This window comes from Mercenaria mercenaria, unplaced genomic scaffold (assembly GCF_021730395.1).
Source record: "Mercenaria mercenaria strain notata unplaced genomic scaffold, MADL_Memer_1 contig_1796, whole genome shotgun sequence".
NCBI classification, from domain to species: Eukaryota; Metazoa; Mollusca; class Bivalvia; order Venerida; family Veneridae; genus Mercenaria; species Mercenaria mercenaria.
The window spans coordinates 1-27,334 of NW_026459801.1; the positions used below are offsets into that span (position 1 = coordinate 1).

General features: G+C 34.6%; 1 protein-coding gene across 1 annotated transcript in view; it reads right to left on the reverse strand.

Moving 5' to 3' along the window:
- Positions 1 to 364: 364 nt before the first annotated feature.
- The window catches only part of LOC128551881 (multiple epidermal growth factor-like domains protein 10), a gene marked incomplete at both ends in the record, with an annotated part of 60,189 nt that continues 33,219 nt past the window's right edge, over positions 365 to 27,334 (reverse strand). The window contains 13 exons of the mRNA XM_053532816.1: positions 365 to 512; positions 1,670 to 1,801; positions 2,397 to 2,534; positions 2,860 to 3,063; positions 7,583 to 7,804; positions 8,611 to 8,748; positions 12,470 to 12,607; positions 15,120 to 15,273; positions 20,528 to 20,641; positions 21,731 to 21,974; positions 22,147 to 22,372; positions 22,680 to 22,829; positions 23,763 to 24,065. Coding sequence (XP_053388791.1) covers positions 365 to 512; positions 1,670 to 1,801; positions 2,397 to 2,534; positions 2,860 to 3,063; positions 7,583 to 7,804; positions 8,611 to 8,748; positions 12,470 to 12,607; positions 15,120 to 15,273; positions 20,528 to 20,641; positions 21,731 to 21,974; positions 22,147 to 22,372; positions 22,680 to 22,829; positions 23,763 to 24,065 — 2,311 coding nt within the window. The remainder of the gene's footprint in view (positions 513 to 1,669; positions 1,802 to 2,396; positions 2,535 to 2,859; positions 3,064 to 7,582; positions 7,805 to 8,610; positions 8,749 to 12,469; positions 12,608 to 15,119; positions 15,274 to 20,527; positions 20,642 to 21,730; positions 21,975 to 22,146; positions 22,373 to 22,679; positions 22,830 to 23,762; positions 24,066 to 27,334) is intronic.

A 27,334-nucleotide genomic window follows, 5' to 3' on the forward strand; every position in this document is an offset into this window, starting at 1 on the left:
GATCACCATGACCCTGACCAACTAACCTACAAAATATTTGGGGTCATCTACTTTATAAGCCCACTTATGATATAAAGTTTGAATGGTCCGGGTTATGTGTTGGAAACAGTTTACTCTACCTACCGACCGACGGATCAACCCGACGACCGACTCGACAACATACCTCCGCTTCTGCTTCTTCGAAGTGGACAAAACTAATCACATATAATATATCCCTTAATCACCTAAACAGTATGTTACTAGTACAAATCTGCTTTCAATTTGTTTAGAAAATGGCTTATCTGTACCGTCTTTGAGTTGACTTAAATATCTTAAAAATAAGGCAGCTCCGCTGCGCTGTGCTACGTATATCTATTCAGCTTACCTTAATTTTGTTCGATATCTTCTGAATAGGTATACAGCAGCAATCACAATTATAAGAAATGCGACAGATCCTCCAACCGATCCTCCTATGGTTGCAACTTTGTTTGAAGTATTCTCACTTTGTTTAGTAATACCATTCCCCTGTAATACTGTTAATAGATTTAAAAATTCCAACTTACACAATACCCTGAAAACCCGAAAATAAGCCGCGGCTTATTTTAAATTTTCGTAAGGATTTGGGGGCTTATTATCGAGGCCGGCTTAATTTTTTAGTCAGGCGAACTTCTGAGTATATATATTAAGTAACAGTTTAAAAACAGGCGTATTTTCGAGTACCGACATACTGAAATTATGGACATCGACGTCGGTAAATACTTATACTTCTGACATATCTGTTTTGTTACAATTTCTTATTGAAAATAATCTGATGCTAACAGATAATTACCAATTAAAAGGTTTTATCTGGCCTAACAAACAAAATACACCTATGATGTAATCGCCCAACAAGTATGAATAACTTACAGTCCATAAAATAAACAAGCGTGTTTGTAAACATAGACGGATCCAAAAGGAAGGGAAAGAAGCATTTCATAGAAATATTTTGATTCCAAAATACAATACATATCGTAGTCCTGGCCAACCTATAAACCGGGCCAGTCTATTTTATAAGTGCAACAACACGGCTGACCCATTTAAACGAGCTGTACACAATACGTGTTAAACACCGCATTGTGTTAAAAAGACCGGTTATCTTAATTACTAGAACAGACTTGACAAGAAATGTTTGAGACAGGAATTTTATTGCTTTTTAAGTGTTAATTTGTCCAGAGTTTTAAAAACCAGCACAACTTGCAATATTTTTTTCATTTCTTTTTATTCCAAAGTATGTGTTATTGCTATCACATTTAAAAAAAAATCTGCCATTGTACACGTTGGTAACTTTTGCAAACTTATACGGTGTCCTAACAAAGTAATTTATAGTATTACTGATACAAAAAACTGGACGGCTTGTTTTTGAGTGCGGCTCATTTATGAGCCCTTTTTGCCTGTAATGAATTGATGTTTTATTTTAGAGACCGGCTTATTTTCAAAACTGGCTTATTTTCGGGTTTTCATGGTATTTCGGTGATACGCTCCATGTCCACGTTTTGTGAGTCTGTAATGAGTCTGTCAAATTTCAAATGATTACTAAATCTTGATTATATTTATACTGTATTTTCTTCCCACATTATCGTGTGCAGAAAGAAATGTTTTAGCTGAATTATCAAACATTTATCATCTATAACAGACTTTAAGATAGTTATACCTATGTTGCAATGAGGACCGTGATACCCTTGCCTGCACTGTCCAGGACATGCACCGTAGGTAGTTGTGCAGGTATCTTCCGCACAAAAACAACGTTCTTTGCATCCGTCACCAAATCTATCTTGTGGGCATCCTATAACATATAATTGAAAAATACAACCTCTGCCATTGATATTTAACCAACACTGAAATAAGTGGGAGCATAGCTTAGAAAGTAAGAACCTGTTTAAGAGATATAACGTTCTGACTTTAGAGAAATGTATAATATTTTCGTTGAAGTATGTTGACGTAATATTTTGAGACAGAGATCAGTAAGGTATTAAAACTTTGCCTATTATAAAATATAATACATCATGTTATTTCGTAATTTCTTTCAAATACATTGTGCCTTTAACATTTTTTGCATAACATGTATTGTGTACATGAACATGTATTGTTTACACCAAAAACGCACGGACTGTTTGCCTATGCACTCTTTAGTATCAATGCTTGAACCCGTTAGACAAAATCAAGAAAACATTTAACTCGTTACCTGCTCCATAGTTTAAAGCAATGTGAGAAGACATTATTGAGAATCTTCTGAATTGTTAGAATATGATAATGACGCTTTTCCTTGGTATACAATAGCGCAGACATGGAGATGAACCCACAGACTACAAACTAGTAGCCAACTATTTATTTGTAAGAGGCAACTAACATTTTCCACAGTAATACACCATCGAAAGTACCTTGGTTGCAAGCTGTTCCATTCCAGCCTGTTTTACAAATTAATGTTTGGCAATGTCCGCTTTCTTTATTACACGGTTTGTTGTCTGCACAGTGGCACTCCTTCATACATTCTTCGCCATATGTTCCCAACCTGCACTCTACAAATATAGGGTTTTAATTAACAGAACCGCTATCGGATAGTTATGATGCTAATGCGTTTAGTAATTAACCTTTTCCAGAAAACAGAACTTTTCGCAAGCTTGTTACTTCAAATGTCTTAAAACCTAATACTGGTTAAAGTTTATTACCTATAAATCAGTTTCTGGAGTTACGAAAGAAAGTAGCATACGGTTATAATTTATTTTGTAAATAAAAGCCATCACGATTCATTGTAAGACACACCCTATACAGTAGTGATTCCTACTTTCTAATTTAAAAGCAAGTGTCCATTAGAAAATCAGAAACACAGCATAAACAATTTACCTCCTTCAAAGATCATAACCTCACATATTGTTAGCACTCCTGGTCTCTTTATAGTTACATATCTTGCCAAAGTGTTTGACGCATTAATTTCATAAGCGTTGCCAGTAATGTTTGTATTGGTATTTGTATTTATGGCTGATGAGTCTTGCGCAGTGTTGTTTGTAAGAAATAACTGAAAGCCTTTCAAGTCTTGGTAATAACTTTCTACAAAAGAAGTAAGCATCGTGTGTGTTTCATATAACTTATGGTGTTTCACCATCATGAGTTTTATTATGCTGTCAATCGTATGAAAATTAAAATATAAAGTTAGCAGTACTTCTAATGAACATGCAGAGATATGTAAGAAGTTGTTATCATAAAACCGCTAGCGCTGCCTTTGAAATAGTATTCATCTAAATATCCGAAGGGAATAGAGTATTTATGATAAAATACTTAGATAATGTAAAATGTTGAAAACAAGAGCAAAACAAACAAAAATACAATCAGAGTTTTGTTAAACCTTGGAACGGTCAGTTGCACGCAAACAAATGCAGAGTTAAAACATATTAATTGGTCTATTGTGCAAACCCTCTTACACGCTCAATACCCCATCCCCGATCAACACAGGTCCATGTTAAAATGTTACAAAACAGTGAAGAAATCACTATGTTAAATATATTAAAAGAAACCCTACAGAACTTCATAGAGAACGTTCTAAGAGAAACAGTGCTAAAGCTTCCAGAAAATGGGTCAGAAGACAACTGACAACGCAGCTATCTCCCAGCTAATTTTAGGAACTACCTATCTTTGAGTCTTTTGCTTATTCCATTAGACACTATCTTAAAAGAAAGCGTAGCGTTCAACTGAAATATGACTGCATTGCAAACATGCAGCTGGCTAATAAACTGTTTTAGTATCACGGAATGCAAGCGATAATTTGCCGATAACCATTGTAAATACCATCACCATAGAGGTTCATCCCGTCGGGTCAGTTCAATAGGGAGAGCACAGATCTACGGATCGCGAGGTTATGTTTTCAATTCCCCGAGGGATTGTGAATACTTTATTTGATAAAAGATACTGTGTCTGATATTATTAGTCTCCCTCTTACTGATTCACGTGGAGAAGTTGACAGTTACTAGCTTGAACAGGTACGTACTGGTACAGAATCAAAGAACAACAGTTAGGTTAACTGCACACAGGCACCAGGCCAGAAAATGAAATTTTACATGTTGTATCCTATCCCTATGTATAAAAGTATAATAAACCTGGTCATAACGTAAATATACTATCCCATTTTAATCACGCCTTTCCAAGTTCGACATAAAGGTACCATGCGTATCGAAGAATGTATGGATACCTTATCTTCTCCGACGATATGTTTTCGTCGATTCGCCATGAAATCCAAAATGTCGGTCTTTTTTTTCTTAATATATCTTATCACAGAGACTGAGATTTTTAGGTTTTCGCCACCGGTATAGAAAGTATTGCACAAATGCATTGTTTTAAATAAGTGTTAAACATTTTATTTCATGAAGTACTACTTTGTTGGCTGATATTCCGAAAGTTGTACTTCCTAACTTTAAACATCGTTAATAGGTCGTTGAAAATCGGTGTATGTACAATTATTTTCAGTGTAAGAATATTTCAAAATGTACACAACAAATATTTAGAAATACAAGAAAACAAAACGAAGCGACCTTAAAACGTTTCCACGTTATATACACATATAATTTACATTTCAAATTGTTTCCATAAGCAAAGATAGTTTTGATTAGTCACGTGTACAAGCATTACAGTCAATGCCTACATACAGGTTAAGACAAAATTCTTTCCGTTTACAGCTGAATAGATTGAGTTCATGTGTTATAAACGCATGTCTAAGAACTGGTTTATTGATTGAAAGGTAGACTCTGTATTTTTGCAGAAAAAATGTAACCTTGCATTTCTTGTAAGATTTAAAAAGGTAATAAAAAGCTATTTATGTAAGCCTTCATGTATTTCTGACTCATTACGCAACAGCCACTTATCACACGTATTTACAGGGATATATAATACTATCAACTGTCAGCAAGAAACATTTCAAAAACAATGTTACCTCTAAGTTACAAGAGTCTGTTACTTTTGAAAGTATAAAACATATGACTGTGTAGGTACATTCTTTATAAAAGTCTTTCAAAGACTTACTGATTTTTGGCAAGTTTTCTCTATAATCAATTAAGATTCATAACATTATATAACAATAGCCAATTATGTAGTACTACGATACTTGAAGAGTATCGTTATGTAAGTTGTCATACGTAATGCACTGCCAATATAAAATAAACGCATTGCGTTTTCATAACAAACACCTAATCAAGCTATCGACAACCCTGTTACTTAAACATATTTTTTCTATGATGTCTCCTTATATAATTTCTATGCGACTTGTATGCGTTCTAGAAATTGCTTGCTTTAACAGTTTGTGTGTCTTAACGCTAAATTTCTGCGTTTAGGGTAAACCAACATTATGTCAGGTTCACCTACAAAGGCTGGAAAAGTCACAATATGACATCAACAGTTTCGATGCCCAACAAAATAAAAACAAATACGTATAAATACAGTGAAGCGTATATCTTTATGTTTTTGTAAGTATTTATATACATCTGTAACTTTATCACTTTATTTTGGAAATATTTTTTTATTATTATAGTCCTTATCGTTGAAAATAATGAAATCCAACTCTTTGAAACCGTGGATACATCCAATATAATCAACCGTTTTATTGCAATAAACCACTGAAACCATGAAACAATATTCGTTATTGAAAACATCGAATAGAAGTAATGTGAATATTAAGTGGTTTAACATGCATGTCCTGATACCACGGTTTATAATGCATCTATAATGAACTTTAGACAGTAGAAATTAACGCAAAGAAGATCTTTGTTTGTTTTTGTTTCTTATATTATTATTAACCAGGAAACTGTTATATTGTACCTAGTTTTCTCTCCGAATCAACGATAAGCAATTTTATTATACCTCACATAAATGTCCAATGCAAATTTCCCATTAGCTTAACTTGAATAATATATCATATTCCCAAGTAATTTTATAACTCATGCGCAAAATCGTTATTTTTGTGTGAAGGGTGTTGCACAATTCTATGACAGAATTCCACTTAAGCCGGTGCTAGGCGCGTGAAGGGTGTTGCACATTTCGTTAGCGGGACTCAATCAAACCGAGTCTTCAAGCATTTCAAATATATTTTTCAAATGAATGCTTAAAATTGGCTATGGACAGTGTCAGGTTACCGAATATTCACATGCAGCATATCAAATTGACTAAGGCGAAGCCAAGGTCAATATCACTTTCTTCTTAAAATTATCCGAACGCAGTGTATGGCTCATTAGTCAAAAAGTGTTGATAATAATATGACACTGTTATATTGTATTCAATTTTATCAATAATCTTACTGACACTAGTTCTGTGCTTTAAAAGTCAATAACTAATTTAGTATTGGTTTCTTTATATAAAAAAAATACCAACGCTTTGTGAAGGCAATAATACATGCTGATGAAAATGTATTTAGACACTGTTCGAACCTATCCTTGATACATAGATCAAAAACAGCCAGGTAGATGCATGTTATATCTTGTGGGTCATTGATATAAGTACAATGCACCCACTGGTAAACTAATACAATATTAAGCGCACCATAAAAAAGCTACACGCAGAAATAAATTGCATATCAAAATTTAAATAAATTAAATGTTGTAAAGTTATTGATTGGCAAGTGTTTTATAAGGGGTCATCTACTCTGTAAGTCCTATCACGCTATGAAGTTTGAAGGTTCTAGGTCAAATGGTTCTCAAGTTATTGACCGGAAATGGATTTCCATGTTCTGTCCGCTGTAACCTTGCCCTTTAGTAGAGTGACTCCAATATATACAGGGCTCATTTACTCTGCATGTCCAATCATCCTATGAAGTTTCAACATTCTGGGTCAAGTGATCCTCAAGGTATTGATTGGAAATGGTTTTCCATGTTCAGGTCCCTGTCACCTTGACCTTTAGCAGAGTGACCCAAAAATCAACAAGGGTCTTCTACTCTGCATGTCCAATCATCCTGTTAAGTTTCAACATTCTGGATCAATTGGTTCTGAAGTTATTGATTGGAAAATGTTTTCTATGTTCAGCCCCCTGTGGACTTGATCTTTGATGGAGTGACCCCCACCCCCCCCCCCACTCCCCCCCCCCAAAATAATAATAATAATAATAAAATAAAATAAAGGGTCATCTACTCTGTTAGTTCTATCACCTATGAAGTTTGAATGTTCTATGTCAAATGGTTATCAAGCTATTGACCGGAAATGGATTTCCATGTTCTGTCCGCTGTGACATTGACCTTTAATAAAGTGATCTAAAATCAATAGGGGACATCTACTCTGCATGTCCAGTCATGCTATGAAGTTTCAACATTCTGGGTCAAATGGTTCTAAAGTTATTGAGCAGAAAAGGTTTTCCATTTTCAGGCTCCTGTGACCTTGACCTTTGATGGAGTTACCCCAAAAACAATAGGGACCGTCTACTTTATTAGCCCTGCCACCCTATGAAGTTTGAAGGTTCTAGGTCAAATGGTTCTCCAGCTGATCGGAAATGAAGTGGCTGGAGGTTATGAGTGATTATATGTCAGTGAAAAAAAGAATAAATGACGACCAAGCACTAGTGTTTATTCGAACGTCATATGATAAATATCATACAGACCTGCGCCCCTGCTGTAAATGATAACCGACTTGATCGAAACATTTTTTCTTAAATCAAGTCTCCACCAGGAAAGCTTAGAATTCTCCGTTCCACTGCAGCAGTGGCATGTGTCAGGATCTGGACCAACAAGACCGTCGATGGCACGATTTGATGTCCAGTTATGAGCCACGGAAGACATCTGTGTATTAACTTGGCCCTTGAGTCGCATCAATATATTACCGGCTGAATACAAATAAATAATATACATCAAAAAGATATTTATGGGTTTACTTAACGTCAGAACTTCACTTCTGTTTTTGTTGTTATTCGTGTGTTTGTAAAGTGAGTTCGTAACACGGCTATATCAATTGCTAACGTTCAAAAATAAAAAACAATAAGTGGATATCCAATCAGGTGGTCGTACGTTTGCATCTCTGGGGAGGCGTATGTTTTCATTGATGATTTTATTACCGACACTTCTGATCTGCTTTATTTGTTTCTTTCGTCTTTACATGTTTTTGTAATGTAAATCGTTGAATGCTGCAACCTTTGTAGCTAACTTTTTCTATTGGATCGGTGTCCTAGTTATTTGGTATTCAGCCCTCCGGGATTTTGGCGGAATAAGAATCACTTGCCTCTCACCACCTTTCAATGTAGAATTACATGGTGCGAGGAAGCAATCCAGCTGACCACAGAAAGTTGGTGGAACTACAGAGGTGCTCGCCCGAACCTTAATTAATGCCAGAAAAGGCGTCTTTCTTAATCATGAAAATCTAAAAAGTCGCCATATGAACAATGATTGTGTCGGTATGACGTTAAATCCAATACAAAGCTGATACTGTTTCCTTGATCATTTGGGGAAGCTACTTGCAGGGAATATAGTAAGACCACAATTTTTGAGAGAAGTGGCATTAAAAATAAAGCGTCAGGTAGATTTTGCGGTAACACTTCTAGTACGGCGACGGATCGATTCCCAGGCGCGGCCCTAAAAGATGAAAAAGATATACTGAACACTGCTTTTTTTGGCACATTGGCAAGCCAGTAAATACCTTCATTGCATGTATCGCCTTGCCATCCGGGATCACAATAACCAATATAACATACACCTGTTACATGGTTACAACCGGTATTATTGAGGCAGTGGCATGTACTGGTGCAATTCACGCCATATCGTCTAGCAGGACATTCTGTAAATGAAAACAATACTTGCAGATAATATTCAAAACAAGTTACTAGTAATAGGCTGTCAGTTAATGACATATAAACACGCTTATTTATTTTGGAACATTGCAAGAAAACACGCAGAAATTAATAAAAGTCATACGTAATTTATATATATATAACACGGATTAATATACAATGTATGTCAACTTTTGTATATCCTGTGGCATTTAAGGGGAGGGGGTTAGGCTCCGTGGCTGAGTGATTAAGGTCGCTGACTTCAAATTACGTGTCCCTCATCGATGTGGGTTCAAGCCTCACTTGGGGCGTTGAATTCTTTATGTGAGGAAGCCATCCAGCTGGCCTACGGAAGGTCGGTGGTTCTACCCATGTGCCCGCTCGTGATGAAACAAATTACGAAGAGGAACTTGGGGTCTTCCTCCACAATTAAAGCTGGAAAGTCGCCATATGACCTATAATTATGTCGGTGCGACGTTAAAACCCAGCAAAATAAATAAATAAATTTAGTATTTAAGCGAATCGTGACAGCATAAATATACTTCCACTAACAAGAGTGAGAAAATCAAACAATTATTATCTAAAATATTTACCACTGCATTAAAAGAACAATCATCGTAATACTTTATCTTAGAATACATACGATGTCAAATGTTGAGTTGTTTTTTTTTGACGTCCAATTGGCACATGACATCCGGTTCATTACTACTCGGAAAGATAAGACCCAGCATAAAATTTACCACGGTTCATAGTTCAGATGTTTAGATATTAAACCGCCTGCACATCTAAGATCTGAACCGTGATAAATTAGATGACAAATCACTCGAAGGTCTTGATTATTTGTTGATATATAATGTCCGCACTGGATACATGGAAAAGATATATTATTGAAGTATTGTATTGGTCCAAATCGTATGTTGAATAGTCGATAAAATCCACAAACCGAAAACGTTTTCGCATGATTTACAGTACATACACGCTTGATGCACTGCTTTTATTATCTTTTTTATTATTCATTTATTTATTTCACGTTTGAGCTATCATTCGTTTTTTAACTTGGACTTGTAGGTCGTGCAAGGCTGAATTGGCCTATCTTATGCATAGGATAAGTCAACCAGTCTATTTAACATTGTTGAATGTAGTACGTGATTTATATTCGTATCATGAACAATGGCTCGCCCAATATGTTTTCAAAACTAGATACTGGTACTGATGATAAAGTCGGTCAGAAAATTAGCTTTTTTACCTATAACTTTTTAATTACTGCAAATATTTAACATTGGTTGATATCAAAATAAAGCTTAACCTTTGCTGAAATATTGAGATAGGTTGAATGTATTTTTAGTAATCAAACTCACTCTATGTGGGGCTCTGAAAGGGGTATGTAAAATGAGAACTGTACAAACGTTGACTGATGATAATTTCGTCCACTTCGTCATTTACACTATTGCGAATAATATTGAATTGAAATTTTCTAACAAATGCTGCAACAGTCATTACGGATCGAGTAATAAAAAGTGACCGATGTCCGGCCTGCATATGTCGACAATGTACATGCGCCAATGAACCATACTTTTCCCCAATAATTCTGGACACAGATTTTCTAAACAAATAAATGTTACCCATTTTATTCATACAGACTATGTACCTATTTTTTTTTTTTTTTTTTTTGTTTTCACCAGTTGGTGTTGTAAGTGGTTGCTATTAGATGTTGTGTTCGATTTTATAAATAATCAATTGTAATAGAATAAATTGAAGGTGGCCGGTGTTATCATCAGTCCGGATTTATCATCAATACCAGTAATCGTCCACATACATTTCCGTATTGAATAAAAACACTGGAACTGAAGTCAATATCTCAGGAATGGATGAACTCTGAAGGATCTTTGGATGCCTGTCTGTTCATTTTTTTATCAGTAAACTTTTGTTCTCGATAATGTAAAGCTGCACCAGTTGTTTATAAAAAAAGTGAACACAATGCTCACAAGTCAGTTTAGATTATTCTTGGAGGAAGAATGTGCCTGTTTTCCACACTGCATTTAGGTTTTATCAGTTCTAGGACTACCAACAGACATTTGCGAATTAAGCCAATTCGGAAGCGGACTGTGGAAACTTAGGACAATTGATATTTCAAGGGGACAATCTAAATATAGTTTTGTTGTATTATGTGCGGTAGGAGAATTATTACCATAATGGTGATAAGGTCTTTCTTACTATGTCACCAGTTTGCCGTGGGGATATAAAATTGGCTCTGTCTGACCGTCGGCCCTGAAATGTTCTTCAACATTAGGAGTTTTGCATTTGAGACAGTGGTCAGGGTGATATATTGTGATATCCATGTGTCCGTTGACCGTCGTCGTCGGCGTTTGACGTAACACTTTTTGTTCTACAATTTATAAAGAGTTCTCAATGTTCTGACTAAGTTTAATGTAGGAAATATAGCATCTCCTGTTAAGATGTTTCTCCAGGATATATGTTACTGACCTTCCTTGTAAAGGTTCATAATGTCTTTGTTTAAAATGTAGCTGTCATTTTTGCGCTAGGAACATTAAATATATATTACTTTCTTGTTAAATCTTATTTTCGGTAATAGTTTTCTTTAATATACGTCAAAAGTTTGAATGTTGAACATAGTATAAAGTTTTATTGATTACCCCCCTTTATGGCTCTTAACTTTAGATATTCAAATACATTATTAAAAGTGTCGCTTTTATAATAATATAATTATGCAAGGCATCTGAATGGACAACTGTTTCATTTTCTTTTTAGCATACAAGCTTTAAATACCTGGATACACTACTATATAAGTGACCCAGCAAAAGAGTAGAGATGAAAGAATTTTTTCATTCAGTAAATGTAGAACAAGTCGAAAGATTTCCTGTGGCTAGAAGTTAAACAGACCAGAAATTGTTATTGATGTTTGTGTGACCACAGTCTTTATAAAAAGTAATTTATGGGTGAAAATCGAGCTTGTTTTTTTTATCGTACCATTACGCTATGTAGGAAATATTACTCCATTCTACGTGTTTTACAAGTAGATCTATGTAATATACATTTCCAAATAAGCTATATCAGACAATGCTTCAGTTTTGTATTTGCTTATATTTATTGGTTCGCGATGATCTGTCGCTGATTGGCTGAAATGTTTTATCTGTAAAGTAACTAAACTAAAACTATCGGAGAAATGTGCCAGAGGGTAGGCAGACCTCTGTATGCGAGTATGCGAGAACGGTATGTGTAAATCATATATAACAAATTATCGCGAAACAATCAAAATCGGGCTTGAAGTGCGGACCTCGTCCTTTTCGATATCGACGCAGAATTACGAACAATGTTATTATTTCCTTTATTATTTCTTGAGGTACATTTCAAAACAAGAGAGTAGAGAAAGAAATCTTTATTAATCACATTCATGCAATATCGTCTAAATTCTTTTTAACAAGAACTTCAATCAGATGTTGCTTGAATTTTAAATTCAGCCTTCCAAAAACTGGCGAACTACCATTCTCGGTAGTACTTACGAGAGCGCATGCTCGCTAAATAAATGGAAGAGGAAACACAGACATTAGTCTCGGGATATTGATGAACCTTTTAATGGATGAATGTATGAAAATGTTATACAGAGGCACAGACTAATAGACAAATTAAAACAAACGGGATAATAGGACAAACCAATACAAAACAGCAATAATTTCAACACGAAGTTCTTTACAAAAACGTTAGTCTTACCTGCACTGCATGTTGGTAGCAGCCATCCAGGATCGCATTTGCCGTCCACACACGTCCCATTTGTATGCTCACATGATGAACCGTTTATACAATGACACGTTTCTTTACAAGCAGCCCCAAAGTTATGCCGATCACACACTGAAAAGAAACGTACATCATGATGTACACTGCAATACCAGCTAGCGTATCATTTACGTATTTTTCTTATTTTTTCCCGCTATGTTTCAAACGTAATGTTTTTGGTTTGTTTGGAACCCGGTGAATTGACAATTCTAAATACTGAACTGCAAAAATAATTATTGCATTAGTAATAAGAAAACAATACAAGGGCAGAAAACTTACAGGTGCGTAGAACCAATTGTTTTGCTTTACTTGGCACACCATTACGCTATGTAGGAAATATTACTCCATTCTACGTGTTTTACAAGTAGATCTATGAAATATACATTTCCAAATAAGCTATTTACCATCAATGATACAAGTTCGTTTGATAAAATATTATCTTATCTTTGTGTACCCGCATATATAAAGGACAATGGAAATCTCTAACCCAGCGATTGTTGTAGTACAATTGCTCAGTGGTTAAAACGCATAATTTTCTTCAGAATATAATAACTTTTGGATAATACAATACTTTCCAGAACACCTATAAACTTTTATGCATCACAAATGGTTTCTGAAGTATATCGACTGGTCAGTGCTCCATGATCAAAACTTGCACTTCTTACAGGCCAAAACAACTGTTTTACATAGTTTGCCACATTTAATATAATAAAAAAATATATAAATCATTTATTTAAGAAATAATAAGTTCCCAATAATGGTTTATCGTAGAGTAATCCATGATTTCAGTTCTTATGCGTAAGAATATAACACGAAGGCGGTAAGCCTGTGCGATATACTGTTTCGCATAAGAACGAAAAACGACCGTACTACGCACCTGGATCTGATGAGTTCACAGCACGCGCATGGGTTATCGCAAAATTACTGGTGACTGATGTTCCTTTATGTGTATATAGGTTATTTGCTGGTAGTGTTAGAATAAAATAACTAAATCGAATGCTGAAAACAGTATGATTGGCTTTGCATCCACACGTTATTTACAACTTCTTCATGTGAACCAGATGCGGAAGACGAGAGCAACTTAAAAGGCTACGCTAGAATTTGGAGCGAAATTTCCAAGTAATAGAATTTCTTCAAACTTTGATACTGAAGGACAACCATCTAAAAAACAAAAATATGCAATAAAGATCATTAGTCACCGGTATTGAAAGAATTATCTGTCCTTGAAAATTGCATATTTGGAACGCGCATCTCACATACATGGAATTTTAGCGTACGCCTAAAAACGAAATAATGTGTATACAAATCGTTGTCATATCACAGAGAACAAAGCCTTGTTACTTTCATTGTCAAGAAGATAAACGGTTTATATAAATTCTCGACGGTGAGCTTGCAGATATTTAGCACATTTTGTTGTGTCGTCTTGGCGCTTCTGATCAGGGTATTGACCATATTGACATTACAGGATAAACCCCGTCCTCCGGTATTTCCGTAAATAGGGTCAGGGGGCCTGGCAAGATTAACGGATATAAAGACCATGTTCAGTATTTTCGATTATTTTTGCCTGAAGATTTAGGAATGTTCTTAATTTCTCACAATGAAAATACTATTTTACGACCTCGGCAACAAAATCTTTGCAAAAATACTAGTAATTTGTTAACCTTGAAAAAAAGGTGATCTTAAACACTACCGCTAAATAGCGTAATGGCCAATACCCACCTCACTGTAAAACCGGAAACGAGTGTTAATTTGTGGTTAAAACCGGAAAACGGGATTTATCCTATATTGTCGATATCGAGAATATCACCTCCTTCGGATTACTTTGCCTGGATCGGGGAAATACAAGAACAACAGAACGAACACAAAAGTTCCAATATATCTAGAAAAGAACTAACATTTATGTTTAATATAGTTTATAATATTGACGGCTTTATTTCATCAAATATGTTATACTGCAGTAAAATGTTTTAGAGGCAGATAAAATAAACTAACACATAAGATTTCTATGAGAAATTGGATATAGATAGATAGATTTTATTAAATAAAAGGCAAAATGCCCATGATTTACAACATGTGGATAAATGCAAACATAATATAAAACCACAAAAATATCAATGGTATAAACTGACATCAAGTAAATAAATGCAAAAATGCAAAGGCAAAATAATGTCAATACATGAAAAACACCAGTGGTTTAAATTGACATCATTGTATGTAGCGTTATCTTTGGAAACGACTACAACATTTACTATTTTTGGCATTCGTATTCAATTAAACAGAACATCCTACTTTACGACATTTGACTAGTTTACGATAAAATGTGCAAAGTTACTTCCGCGTTTATGTTAAGAAGGTAGGTTACCTTAATATTTGTACGTGCGCATATCCAACCGTATGCTAAAATATGGTAGGTTGGGTTCTTAAATTGTTACGCTTGAACGTACTGCATATCTACATATCAACATAACTGCAATATTTAACCTTTATTTATTGTTGACATCAATATTTTGAATTTATCAAAAAGCACAAACATATGTGGAACGAACGGATATTTAACTGAATCTGTCGCATCCGATCTCAAACCTACCTTGATCACAAGCTTCCCCTTGCCATCCGGGAAAACAGCCAGGATTCTGACATTTTCCAGTAACTGGATTACAGCCCTCCATGTCTGAACAGTGGCAATAGTACGAACATCCGTTTCCAAAGCTACCAACATCGCATTCTGTTTGTAATAAGAGCTAAACGTGATGCAACAATATCATAAGTTATAAAAAACAGTTTTATGACACATTTTGGATTATAATTTTATGATTTTGAAACTCTGTTGAAACAAACATGAACACTGACCAACCAATCTAGCAGCCAAGTTGTATTGAAGTTATGGGCCTCTTCTTTCTTTCAAACATAATACTACAACTGAAAGAATGTTTTATTATTTCTATTTCATGAATGCTTTCTAAATTCACAACAAAAACACTTTTTTCTCTTTTTTTCTCTACACAAAAATGCACATACGTTGAAAATATAATTTACACCAAGAACAAATATTTTTAGGAAGAACCCACAAGTAATCTTAAATAAGAAGAAATAAAGTATACGTAATTCTATAAATTATTCTTTCAGAAATGGCAGAATCAAGCATAGACTTACAAAGTCTGTTGAGATCAAATAGTCTGTAATAATATTAATTTCTTCACACTGACACTAAATTATTTTCTCAGTAAAACATTTTCTCTCTAGGCTCATCTCAACAGACTTATAAAATGCGATTCTGAGGTTATATAACATCATGAAGAGCCATTAGTAGCACCTGTCAATAGCCACCACAAACTGACCGGCAACAAGATTAATTGAATAAACTATTTCAAATGACCTGTACCAGATGTTTGATTTTTCTCTAGAATTGAAAGAAAGCCAAGCCTTTTTCATGCAGAACTGAAGTAATTGGTTAGGCATTTATAGTTGCTGAATAGCTGCTGCAGAACTTTTTTTAACATTCGCATCTTTCGGAATGTTTTTTTTTTATTTGTTTACATTATTGTATAAAATATGACAAGAGTCAGGAGTTTATGTTTTCAATAAAATATTATTAAAATTGCTTTAGAAATCGCTAGTTTGACTTTAAGAAATCATTACAAATGAAAATTACTTTTTCAAAAAAAGAAAATTGATGCATCATAACAATCAAGGCTGCCATTAACAAATTCTGCCCATTACAGTTAATAAAAATAATTAACGTCTCATAATAAATTATTATGGACTTTTAAAACTAATCAAAGTTTAAACTGCGCATTATACTACTTACGATTTACTAATTCGATTTACAAAAGAACAATTTTTTGTAGCCAGACGTTCTGCACAATTTAAAAATTCAAATAACTATTATAGCATAACCATTTCTGTGGTCAGTTAAAACAAGGACATGGAAATACAAGTAGTATGAAATTTTACCTGAAACGGTGTATGTCATAACTATAATGGTGACATTTAATGCAGAGGAAGATCCTATGTGCACTTCCAGGCATTGTATCCGACATGGGTAGACATCAGTCTATAACCTACATTTCCCATTATATTAAAAAATATGTCCACAGGCCCATTACAAAATCCCCTTTTCCTCTTTCTGTGACCCCTGCACCCACCCATTTACTGTGGCTTATCTCAACAGGAATTCAACATTTAATTGGTATACTTTTGTATGTATGTTATTTGATTGGGGATAAATTACATATTATTGTACATTACATTTTCATCTGTCTGTGAAGTGTTATAACATATTTTCATGAAATTTCCTTAAAACCATGTGTATTAAATTCTAACACGATCCGCAGCAATTGCGATATAATTCTAACACGATCCGCAGCAATTGCTATACAAACATATAGCGAAATAGCCTATACATGAATCTACGATAAAATATGGTTGGCTGTTACATTTCACACCCCTATGATTGTAACATAAGAGATTCTACTTCAGTTTCATTACATACGAATTATTTCAAGACCAAACGGTTGAAAACAGCATTTCTAAATTCAATTAGCTTAATTATGATTCAGCGGTGACGTCATAAATGTATGATATAAAAATATGACATCACAATGATGTGACGTCATATAAAAGTTAAGCTCGTCTCTCGTAACACAGGGTCAACTCACCTGATTTGATGATTCTGTTTCTAATTAGTTTGCGAGCTGTTAGATTACTAATTTATAAATATTTTTCAAAATTCTGATAAAAAAGAAACCAATGTCTATACGATCCATTGGTTATGCAACACTTTCTAACCATAGGGGGTAAATTGTAACAGCATATGACACGAATGACGTATTACGCTGAAAATGTAGTACTGTAAAATGCGAATTATTTGCGTTGTTAGAATCGAAATAATAAATATGTTCCAATAATTTTATCAATTAATAAAACATGGGCAGTCGTTTGGATGCGAATAATTAAATCACTCGTGCTACGCGTTTCCAAAAACTAGACAATCTATACTAGCTTGAAGAATAATCATTTTTGTATTTCAGAAGAAAAATGTAGTTTATTACAGTTTTTAAAAGTTATCAGTTCAAGAACAAGAGCTGTTCATAAGACAGCACGCTGCTTGACTCTGAATTAGAGCTTTGCCAGTAAAAGGGGCATAAATTTGTTAAAATTCTAATCAGAGTTATAGAGATTGTTTCTTATGGTGTAGCCTTTGATAGTAAATAACTATTTTAAGTTTCAAGTCAATAGCTTTAATAATAACAGATATTGAACGTTATATAAAACTTTAACCAAACAATTCTAAGTTAAAAAGGGACATAAATCTGACAAAATTCAAATCAGAGTTACGTGGATTGTTCCTCCTGGTGTAGACTGTGAAAATAAATAACTACTTTAAGTTTCAAGTCAAAAGCTTTGATAGTAACAGAGATATTTGACTTTATCAAAAACTTTAACAAAAAAGTTCTAAATTAAAAAGGGGCATAAATCTGTCAAAATTCAATCAGAGTTATGGGGATTATTTCTCCTGGAGTAGTCTGTGATAGTAAATAACTATTTTAAGTTTCAAGTCAATAGCTCTGATAGTAACAGAGATATTTGACTTTATCAAAATCTTTAGCCAACACCGACGCCGACGACGACACCAGGGTGAGTGCAATAGCTCTACATTTTCTTCGAAATGTCGAGCTAAAAACTGCAATTAACCACATTTTGTAGCAGCACTGAGTAAGCATATCAGCATTCAATATGACTGAAAACTATGCAGGTCTTACTTTTCGTGTTTTTGCTGATTTACTTTTCCAGTTGGAACAAACTTTCCTACACCCTTTATAACGTTACATGTATTCCATAACACATACAACATAAAAATGCTTTCTTAAATCATGGAAAGTTGAAATCATATTTATATTGTTTTTCCCTTAAACAACCTGATTGATTAAACAGGCTTAATTTTAACTATGATTGAAAAATTTCTCTACACATATGACATATTTCTAAAGTTGCTACCTTCAATTATGTTGGTCAGTTTTCAAGTCATTTGTTGATCGCGGCCGATGAGGCCGCGATCATATTGAATAGGACAAGTATTTGCACGCTGGGGAAAATATTTCATGACGGACCTGTCAATTCTTTACTTGTGGGTGAAACAGGTCTCATAAGCGTAAATACGACTAGCTTCTACTGATTATAAAACATACCGTACGATTTGTTGTGAATTAACTGTTGTTGTACTTTTAGTAGTTTAACCGCCACCCTTGTTTAAGAGCAACATTTAAAAACACGTTTTTTTCATCCTCAAGTAATAAGTAAGTAGACTCGCCCAGTTTAATCAATCTAGACGCATAATCTAACTGTTATATATAGAGCGCTTACTTCACCCGATTTACATTCGGAACATTTTCACGCGTTTCGGGCTTTATCGTATGTTTAACATGGGATTTTTGAACCGTCCAAAGATGCTGGAAATGTTTGTCTCATTGTTTATTTTTTTTTAAAATAAAAATGTTACTGCTTTCATTGTCTACCACTTTTTTTCCACCCTTGCCTGAAAAAACAGTAATGCTTTTGTACACTGTTTAGACAATTTAACCAAACACAAGTTTACCTGCATAAACAGAAAGCATGATATGTCACCATGCGCGGTTCCGGGGGGGGGAGGGGGGGGGGAGGACCGGGGGTCCGGACCCCCTCTGGAAAATCTTTAAAAAAAGAAAGAAAATGTTTTTCGAAAAAGGCAACATTAGGACTGCATGTAAAGTATATGCGGCTGCTGCTACATACGACCCCGACACAATTCATATTATTTATCTAAAAGAAACTAAGAATTTAACCTTCAAGAAAGCTTGATTTTATCATTTTCCCAAATTTAACAGGTTAGTCCATAAAACTATTCCAGAATGCAAAAAATGAAGTGCTAAATTTCAAAATTTCCAGGGTGTGGGGGGTGGGGGGGAGGGGCAGGGGATCGGACCCCCTCTGAGAAAATTGGCTGTGTCCGTGCATAGTCACTATACCTGTCCAGTACTGGACATTATGGTAAACGCTTCTTTCCTGCACAAATGACAATTTCGCAACTTCTGTCCGGTTTGTACAAATTTCTGGCCGCGATAAACCATTTGACTTGTTATTGTTATTACTTAGCACCCTAGTACACAGCATGTCTTCACTATCTAATCAGAATCATAATAGATGTAATACATTGCACCATGCCATTCACAGGGACCACTACAGTCTAATTAACATGAATCTGCATGGGGACTGTAGATAGGAAAATAATTTTGTGACTTATTGCAGAGATTAATCTACCCTCTGACATAAGTAAAAAAAACTTTGGCGGTATATTGAATAAAATGTATTTAATTCATTCACAAAAATGATTTGAAGGTATCTTGAAAAGAAAAAAAAATTTTTTTCAATTTCAAATCTCTTCCCACTGTTTTTTTTTCTTATCAAGGATTCAAACAATTCATAAATAGAATTAAATTGACAGTATTTTGGTGTAATTTATACATTTTCAAATTTAAATTGTAATTTATTTATACTTACTGGGATCTTTTACAATTAGTGAAAATTGATTTCTCTCTCTACCTTACTCACCAAGTCATAAAAATCTCTTCCCACTGTTTTTTCTTATCAAGGATTCAAACAATTCATAAATAGAATTAAATTGACAGTATTTTGATGTAATTTATACATTTTCAAATTTAAATTGTATTTTTTTATACTTACTGGGATCTTTTACAATTAGTGAAAATTGATTTCTCTCTCTACCTTACTCACCAAGTCATAAAAGCAAAGCACTGCTTATTGAACTCTTGGGGCAGTCAGCCAAAGGTTACATTACATCATGAACAGGTTTGCAATGAGATGGTGATTACTAGCGAGTATGAAATCTGTCCGGTTCAGAATCGCATTTGTCCAGTCGTTAGAGACAGAGGCAAGAGATATTGTAAAATCTTTTAGAAAGTGGTATCAGAGAGCATTGATTTATGGCAGGTGCTTTACATTCAATGACTCTAACGACTGATGCCAGTCTAAATCAAGCATAACATCCTTTATCAATTCATTTTTGACAAGTTTTGCAAACAAAAATGTGCCCGGAATCTGTTTCCCACCTATCTACAGTTATATTTGGTTCCTCTAAGATAATGTTTCTTTTCACATTTCTAAACGGATATTGAACTGTCTTAAATCTTACAACCAGGAACTCCGAAGGAATGGATTTCTAAGTCTCTTTACGCAGCCCCTGTAATCTATGGTTATACTGGGGAATCTTGAGAAACAAATGCAGAAGTGTTTTAATAATTTTCCCCAATTAAACCCTAACAACAACAACAGCAACAATAAAAATGAAATAAAATAACAAAATAAAACTGAACTTTGAGCAAATGGAATAAGCTTGACCTAGTTAGACGTCCTGTTTTATGTTAAAGATGGTAATTCATTAAAAATAATCGTTTTGAGTTTTGCTATTTGGTGAATCCTACTTTCTTGTCCACAACCATAGCCACAGTATTATTGCATTAGTGTATACAGTTCATTTTTCTAACTCATGAACACTCAAACACTGCAATGTTTAAGAAATAATAAATATGTTCCCATATTTTATCAGTTAATAAAATATGGGCAGGAGTTCGGATGCGCAATAATTAAATCACGAGTGCGTAGCACGTAGCACGAGTGATTTAATTATTGCGCATCTGAACTCCTTCCCATATTTTATTAACTGATAAAATTATGGGAACATATTTATTATTTCGATTCTAACCACGCAAATACTTCGCACTTTACAGCACTACATTTCAAGCTCAATGCGTCATTCGACAGGCTGTTACAATTTACCTCCCACGAATAGAAAAGTAATTTACCGATATTTGTTCTTTTTTAATTAAAGTATAAAGCAATAACAACTGTAAACTTTTTATTTTCAATGATGATAAAAAAATGAAAATTAATACTTTATTCAAAGTTGATAAAGTTTATGCCGTTTCTAAAAATAGCACACGTGTCATCGTATGTACACTACACACCAGAACAGTTTTTGGCATAAAAAAGGAAAATAAAAATAACCTGGTGAAACACTGAATCCTGCACAAGTGGAACATGGAGTCTAATTTATTTACTGTTATAGTAGTTGATATTGATTGTGCCTGCATTAACTGCACCCGAAAAAATGCGTTATTCTCGACCAGACATGACCCTGTTTACTGAGGATACTGATGCTGAACTTGAAGAAGCAACTTGAAGCTGGCTACACTGGTCCAGTGACTGGAGTTGATCCTTAGGCTCTGATGTTTCAATTTCCACTACTGGTTCTGGTACGACCACAGAACTTACTGGATTATATGACTTGACCTCAGAAGAAGTCCTGCTTTTGTAGGTGAGTGCATTACTAAGGTTATGTTTTTCATCATCATGTGGTTTTATGTAAGATGTCAGACTTTGTACATTCCTGTGTCCAGTAACAGCCATGATTGCTTCATTTGAAAACCCTTTATGACTCAAATGCGTTGACACAAATGCCCGAATACTGATTAGTGTACCTTTGTGACAATTTTGCTGCTACGGATAGCCTTGCCATAAAGCCATTTATTTTGTTAACTCCCAAGGGAGAGTTTTCAAACCAGGTTTCAGACTCGGGACCTGCAAATACTCGCTGTGGCCGTTGAAATAATCTTTCACATTGTGGATGGAGCTTTGAAAGGTACTTTTCAAAGCTTTTAAGTGGGCAGAAGTCATCCCCCGTTTCATACATCCTTGGCTCCTTACTTTTCTCTCGATTGTCAAGTCCATGATGCGTTTTATCTGCCTCATTATAGGCCATTGTTAGGTAACGCCTATCTTTTACATCTTTTTTTATAACAAATGATTCTTTTTAAGTGTTTGCAAACCTTCCCTGCCACGGCGTCCAGACTGAGCAATTATTTCATACATTACTTTGTTCTGCAATGTTTCAGGCTTATGTTCTGAAAACACCCCACTTTCATATAATTTTATGTGATCTTTTTTCAGAAATGGGCTCTTTGTTTTTTTAAATATCTTTACCTTCTCTTTTCAGACCCTTGATCAATCCAGTGAGAACCTGATTAGATGCCATGAATTAACGATCCTTCATGCAGTCTCGAGAATGGTGGAGCTGTGAGGTGACGGTTGATACCTGCTCGGATACCAACTAGTGCTGATTTGGAGTAGTTTCCACCTTTCCTGCTCTGCAGACAAGCATAGAATTGCTGAAGAAGCGTGTCCAGTGTTGTCGGATCCAGGTCTTCAAATGATTCATTCAGATACTCATTTTCAGACATCCAGGCTGAAAATTCAACCAAAAAAATCTTTTACTGGAGGGATTATTTATGAAGTCATTAGAAAAATAGAGAAAAGTGGAAACTTCGCAGGTCATATTTTAAAATTTAGTGATGTTTTTATTCTGATGGAAAAGTGTTGGATTAAAAACATAAAGGAAAAATATTAAAGTAAGTGTTACAAACAAAACTGATAAACTGTTGGTATAGACTGGATCACTCATGCATTGGATTGCCTTATTAGCCTGTGTACGGTAATGCCACCTGTCACACAAAAGATACTTTTTGAACATTTACGGTACTTTGTGCACACACAGGTGAACTGTCAGTGTTTTGAAATACGCTCAAATTGTGTACTAAATTGTTTTAGATCTAGTTTCTACATTTATCAAAATTTCACCATTCCGAGAGCTTTCAGACTGAGAAATGGATACGCATATTAGGATTTTGAGCCCAAGTTATGTAAAAGCTCATTATCTCCAGGGTTGGTGCATTTTTAGGGATAGTTATGGTACTTTATGTTAAATTTCCTTTACTGATTTTTAAATTATATTCTTAGTAATCAATATATTCTAAGTATAAAAGTAATCAATGATCATTGTTATTTATACTAAATGTCATATGATAAGGCCTAAAAAAATTCTTTGTTTCCGGTAACATGCTAGGTATGTTGAAATATTTTTTGATATTTTTTTTTTAATTAAGTGAGACTTTTGTGTCAAAAATGAATACAAATAAAGGTGTTATGCCTTTAGAGCATCCGTAAGTTGATTTCTAACATTTAAAGCGTAAAAAGTGCAGTTTTGCAACTTTTTGTTAAAAAAGTGATACAAATATTCTTTAAAGCCATAAAACTTTTAGGGTCAGGCCAAACATTTAGGCTAGGTTGGGATACTGAAAACAATTTTTTAACACCTTTGTCAAATGAAGTCAGTAGATACCTTTTAATAAGCCAACGGCCCATTTAGTGCTGCTGTCAGTGGTTCTCTCGGTGTTCTGAGCTTTTAATCTTGTTATGTCTGATTCTGAAGCACTCTTGAATCTTTTATTTGGCTGCTCTAAGTCTTGAGGTTCAGGCTCTGCAGTGGTTGGCTCTAAACTACTAATTGCAGAGTTAACAGTTTCCATTTCTATTTCATCAAGTTCATCATCAAGAAAGTCCAAATTTTCATCAAGACCAATCCCAGTGGCATTTTTAAAGAATTCATTTATTTCTTTGTATGTGGAAGTGTACTTTTCGAAAACTTCAAAGTTGAACAAACATCTAACTTCACCAGAATTCCTTGATTGGACAACATATTTCATTACCAGCCCATCATACTGTGAGCCAATTACTTGCCAGTCATCTTCAGAACCCCTGACACTACATATTGTGCCAGTTTTGTACTGGGTCATTGTAAACAGGATGATATTTGATAAATATGTATTTCTCGCTGGATTTAACCTTTGCAGACGTACAGGAAGTAGATGCAGGTCAAAATTACTACAATGTTTACGTTCATTCATAGTTGAAATCACGTGACATTGTTTTCATTCATTAACCGGAAGTTAGTAATATTTTACGGTAGCTCTCCTGCGAAACATTTTCCCACGGTGCGAAAAATGTTTCTTGCTGCAAATAAATATCAGAATATAATTATTTGTCTCAGAAAGTCTTTTTATACTTCGTAATTAAAAAAGTAAGCGCTGAAAAATGACTTTTTAGATTGCATATCAGAAAAAGAGGTCGAAATTCTTATGTCACAATCGGTGGGAGTGAAATATAACAGCCAACCATATTTTATCGTAGATTCATGTATAGGCGATTTCGCTATGTTTATATAGTGATTGCTGCGGATCGTGTTAGAATGTCATTTCTATTCATTTTGGTGTTATATTTTCTTTGGTGTATTTAAATTATTTTCCAAGTACTACATTCTTTTTAAACAATATTAACGCACAGTGGAATAAGCAACAGTTTTGAATAAAAATCAGGTATGGGACTAATAACGTTAAATTATTTGCTACGGTGTTAATTCATTTTATATCTCTTCAGTAAAGATAATGTTATTTCTAAAATTAAAAAAAAATGCATATAATGAGGATGCTTTAACCATTTTCAGGGTTGATTTATCTACCTATCATGCCTTTCAGTTTCTCTGTTATATCAAATTTCCTTTAGTAGATTTAATATCATTGTCTGAAATATTAAAAAAAAGTGAAAATGCAAATAAAATTACAAAGGGAGATAATTTTGTAAAAAGCCGGCAGAGTTACAGAACTTGTTACTTCAATTTTTTCATCAGCTAACAGGTCTATGTAACATTCCGACTGTTTTCAGGCAGTAATAGGGAAAACAATTATTTTGCCAAGATTCATATTTAGTCCGAAAGGGAGAGTATTTCCTCAAAATAAAACTTTAGAATTCATAAAGAATTTGACCTGAAGTGTATATTAATGCATTTTGATCCAATTTTACAAGAATGCATGGGTTTTACTGAAGCAAATACCACTAAGGACATTTTTGCTTCAAAACTATTTCAGGAGAAAAAAAAAGAAAAACAATGCCGATTTCTATTTTAAAAGTCTGAAAGTGCGTATGTCAAGTCAAAATGAACTAACAAAATACAGAGATCGTGTGGAATTTAAGTCAGAATTAAAGTCAGAAGTAAAAATTATCAGATATTTGACATTTCCGTACCGCCCTTACAATCTGTTTTGAAGTTCATTAAACTACCTTCAATTATAGCTTCTGCGATTTTTAATAAAATCAACAATTTTGCTACATATCTATGAAGTAAGTAAAGTGAAAACAACTGTGTCAAAATTAAAAACAGATTTTTTACAAGTTGATTTGCAAAGTAACAATATGTTCATTAATGTTTGTTTGAAGTTTCAAACAAATGAATGGATAGACTTTTAAAAATATAAATTGTAAATTTTCCTCCATTTTATAAGTGAGGTAAAAGGAAACGAGAGCTCCGCCAAGCGGGGCAATATAAGCCTGAAGAGTAACATCAGAGGATGGCAGCAAAATTTAAAGAACTTGACTGTTGAAGTCCAAAGGACAGGAACAAGAAAGGGAAGAAATTCAAAAATAAGTCCGCAAAAAACATTCCAATCCCAGAAAAATCCTTACAGGTAAGATCTCGGTTTTTCCCTAAGGCTTGTAATAGAAAAGTTTCAAAATAAGCTGTTTATTGTAACAGAAAAGGGAAATAATTAAAAAAATATTGTAACAAAAAGGGATCTGCCAGATAAAAACAAGAGCACCGCAATGCAGAGCAATATATACAAAGCAAAGTTATATACGACTTTTGACCCCTAGATGTGACATTGACTCTGTACGTCGTCTCGGTATGGTGAACTTTTGTGCCAAGTTTCTTTGAAATCCTTCAAGCGGTTCAAGAGTTACAGAGCGGATACAAAACAAACTGATAAGACATTTGACCTCTATGTGTGACTTTGACCTTGAAGCGAGTCATCTGAAACATGCGCTTTGCACGTCGTCTTGGTAAGGTGAAATTTTGTGCCAAATTTCTTTGAAATCCGTCAAGCATTTCAAGAGTTTCAGAGCGGACACGAAACATACTGATATGACATTTGATCTCAAAGTGTGACTTTGACCTTGAAACGAGACATCCAAAACATGCGCTCTGCAGGTCGTCTCGGTGTGGTGAACAATTGTGTAAAGTTTCTTTGAAATCCTTCAAGAAGTTCAAGAGTTACAGAGCGAACATGAAAATGCTAAAGGACGAAGGGTCGCACGGACGGACGGACGGACACCGGGGTATAACATAATACGTCCATTCTGGCGTATAATAAGTCTTTCAAAGAGTTACAGCAATTGGACCCGATGTGTGATCTTAATTAATCATTCTTTCAACTGCCTTTAAAGAAGAAATGCAATACTTCCACTTGTTAAACGAAAACATAATTAAATTCAACGCGAATGCAGACTGTCACAAAACACGCCGGTCTAAATATTCAGGAGTGCCTTGGGCGATTTGGGTAGTTATCGATCTTGGCCGAGATATTACGCCAAAAACATTGTCACCAAGTTATGTGAATATACGATGGAAACTGTTCGTCTTAGAGGGCGGACCAGGCTAAATTTGCAGTTTTTCGAGCAATTCAATGACCATAATCAAAAGGCGTCTAGAGCGATGTTGGTGGTTATCAAACCTGGCTGAGATATTACGCCCACAAACATTGTCAGCAAGTTTGGTGAAGATCGGATGAAAACTGTTCGACTACGAAAATGACAAGGCTAAATTGGCAGTTTTCAAGTAATTCAAGGGCCGTAATTCAGGAGTTCCTGGGGCGATTTTGATGGTTATTAAACTTGGAGGAGATATTATGACCACAAACATTGTCAGCACGTTTGCTGAAGATCGGATGAAAACTGTTTGATTTAGAGAGCGGACATGCTATTGGACGCCGATCACTCGCCCGCCATGAAAGTTCACATTACATACCCCGCTCTTTCACAGACGGGCGTATGAAAAGGGCAATAATATTGTCAAAATTATAG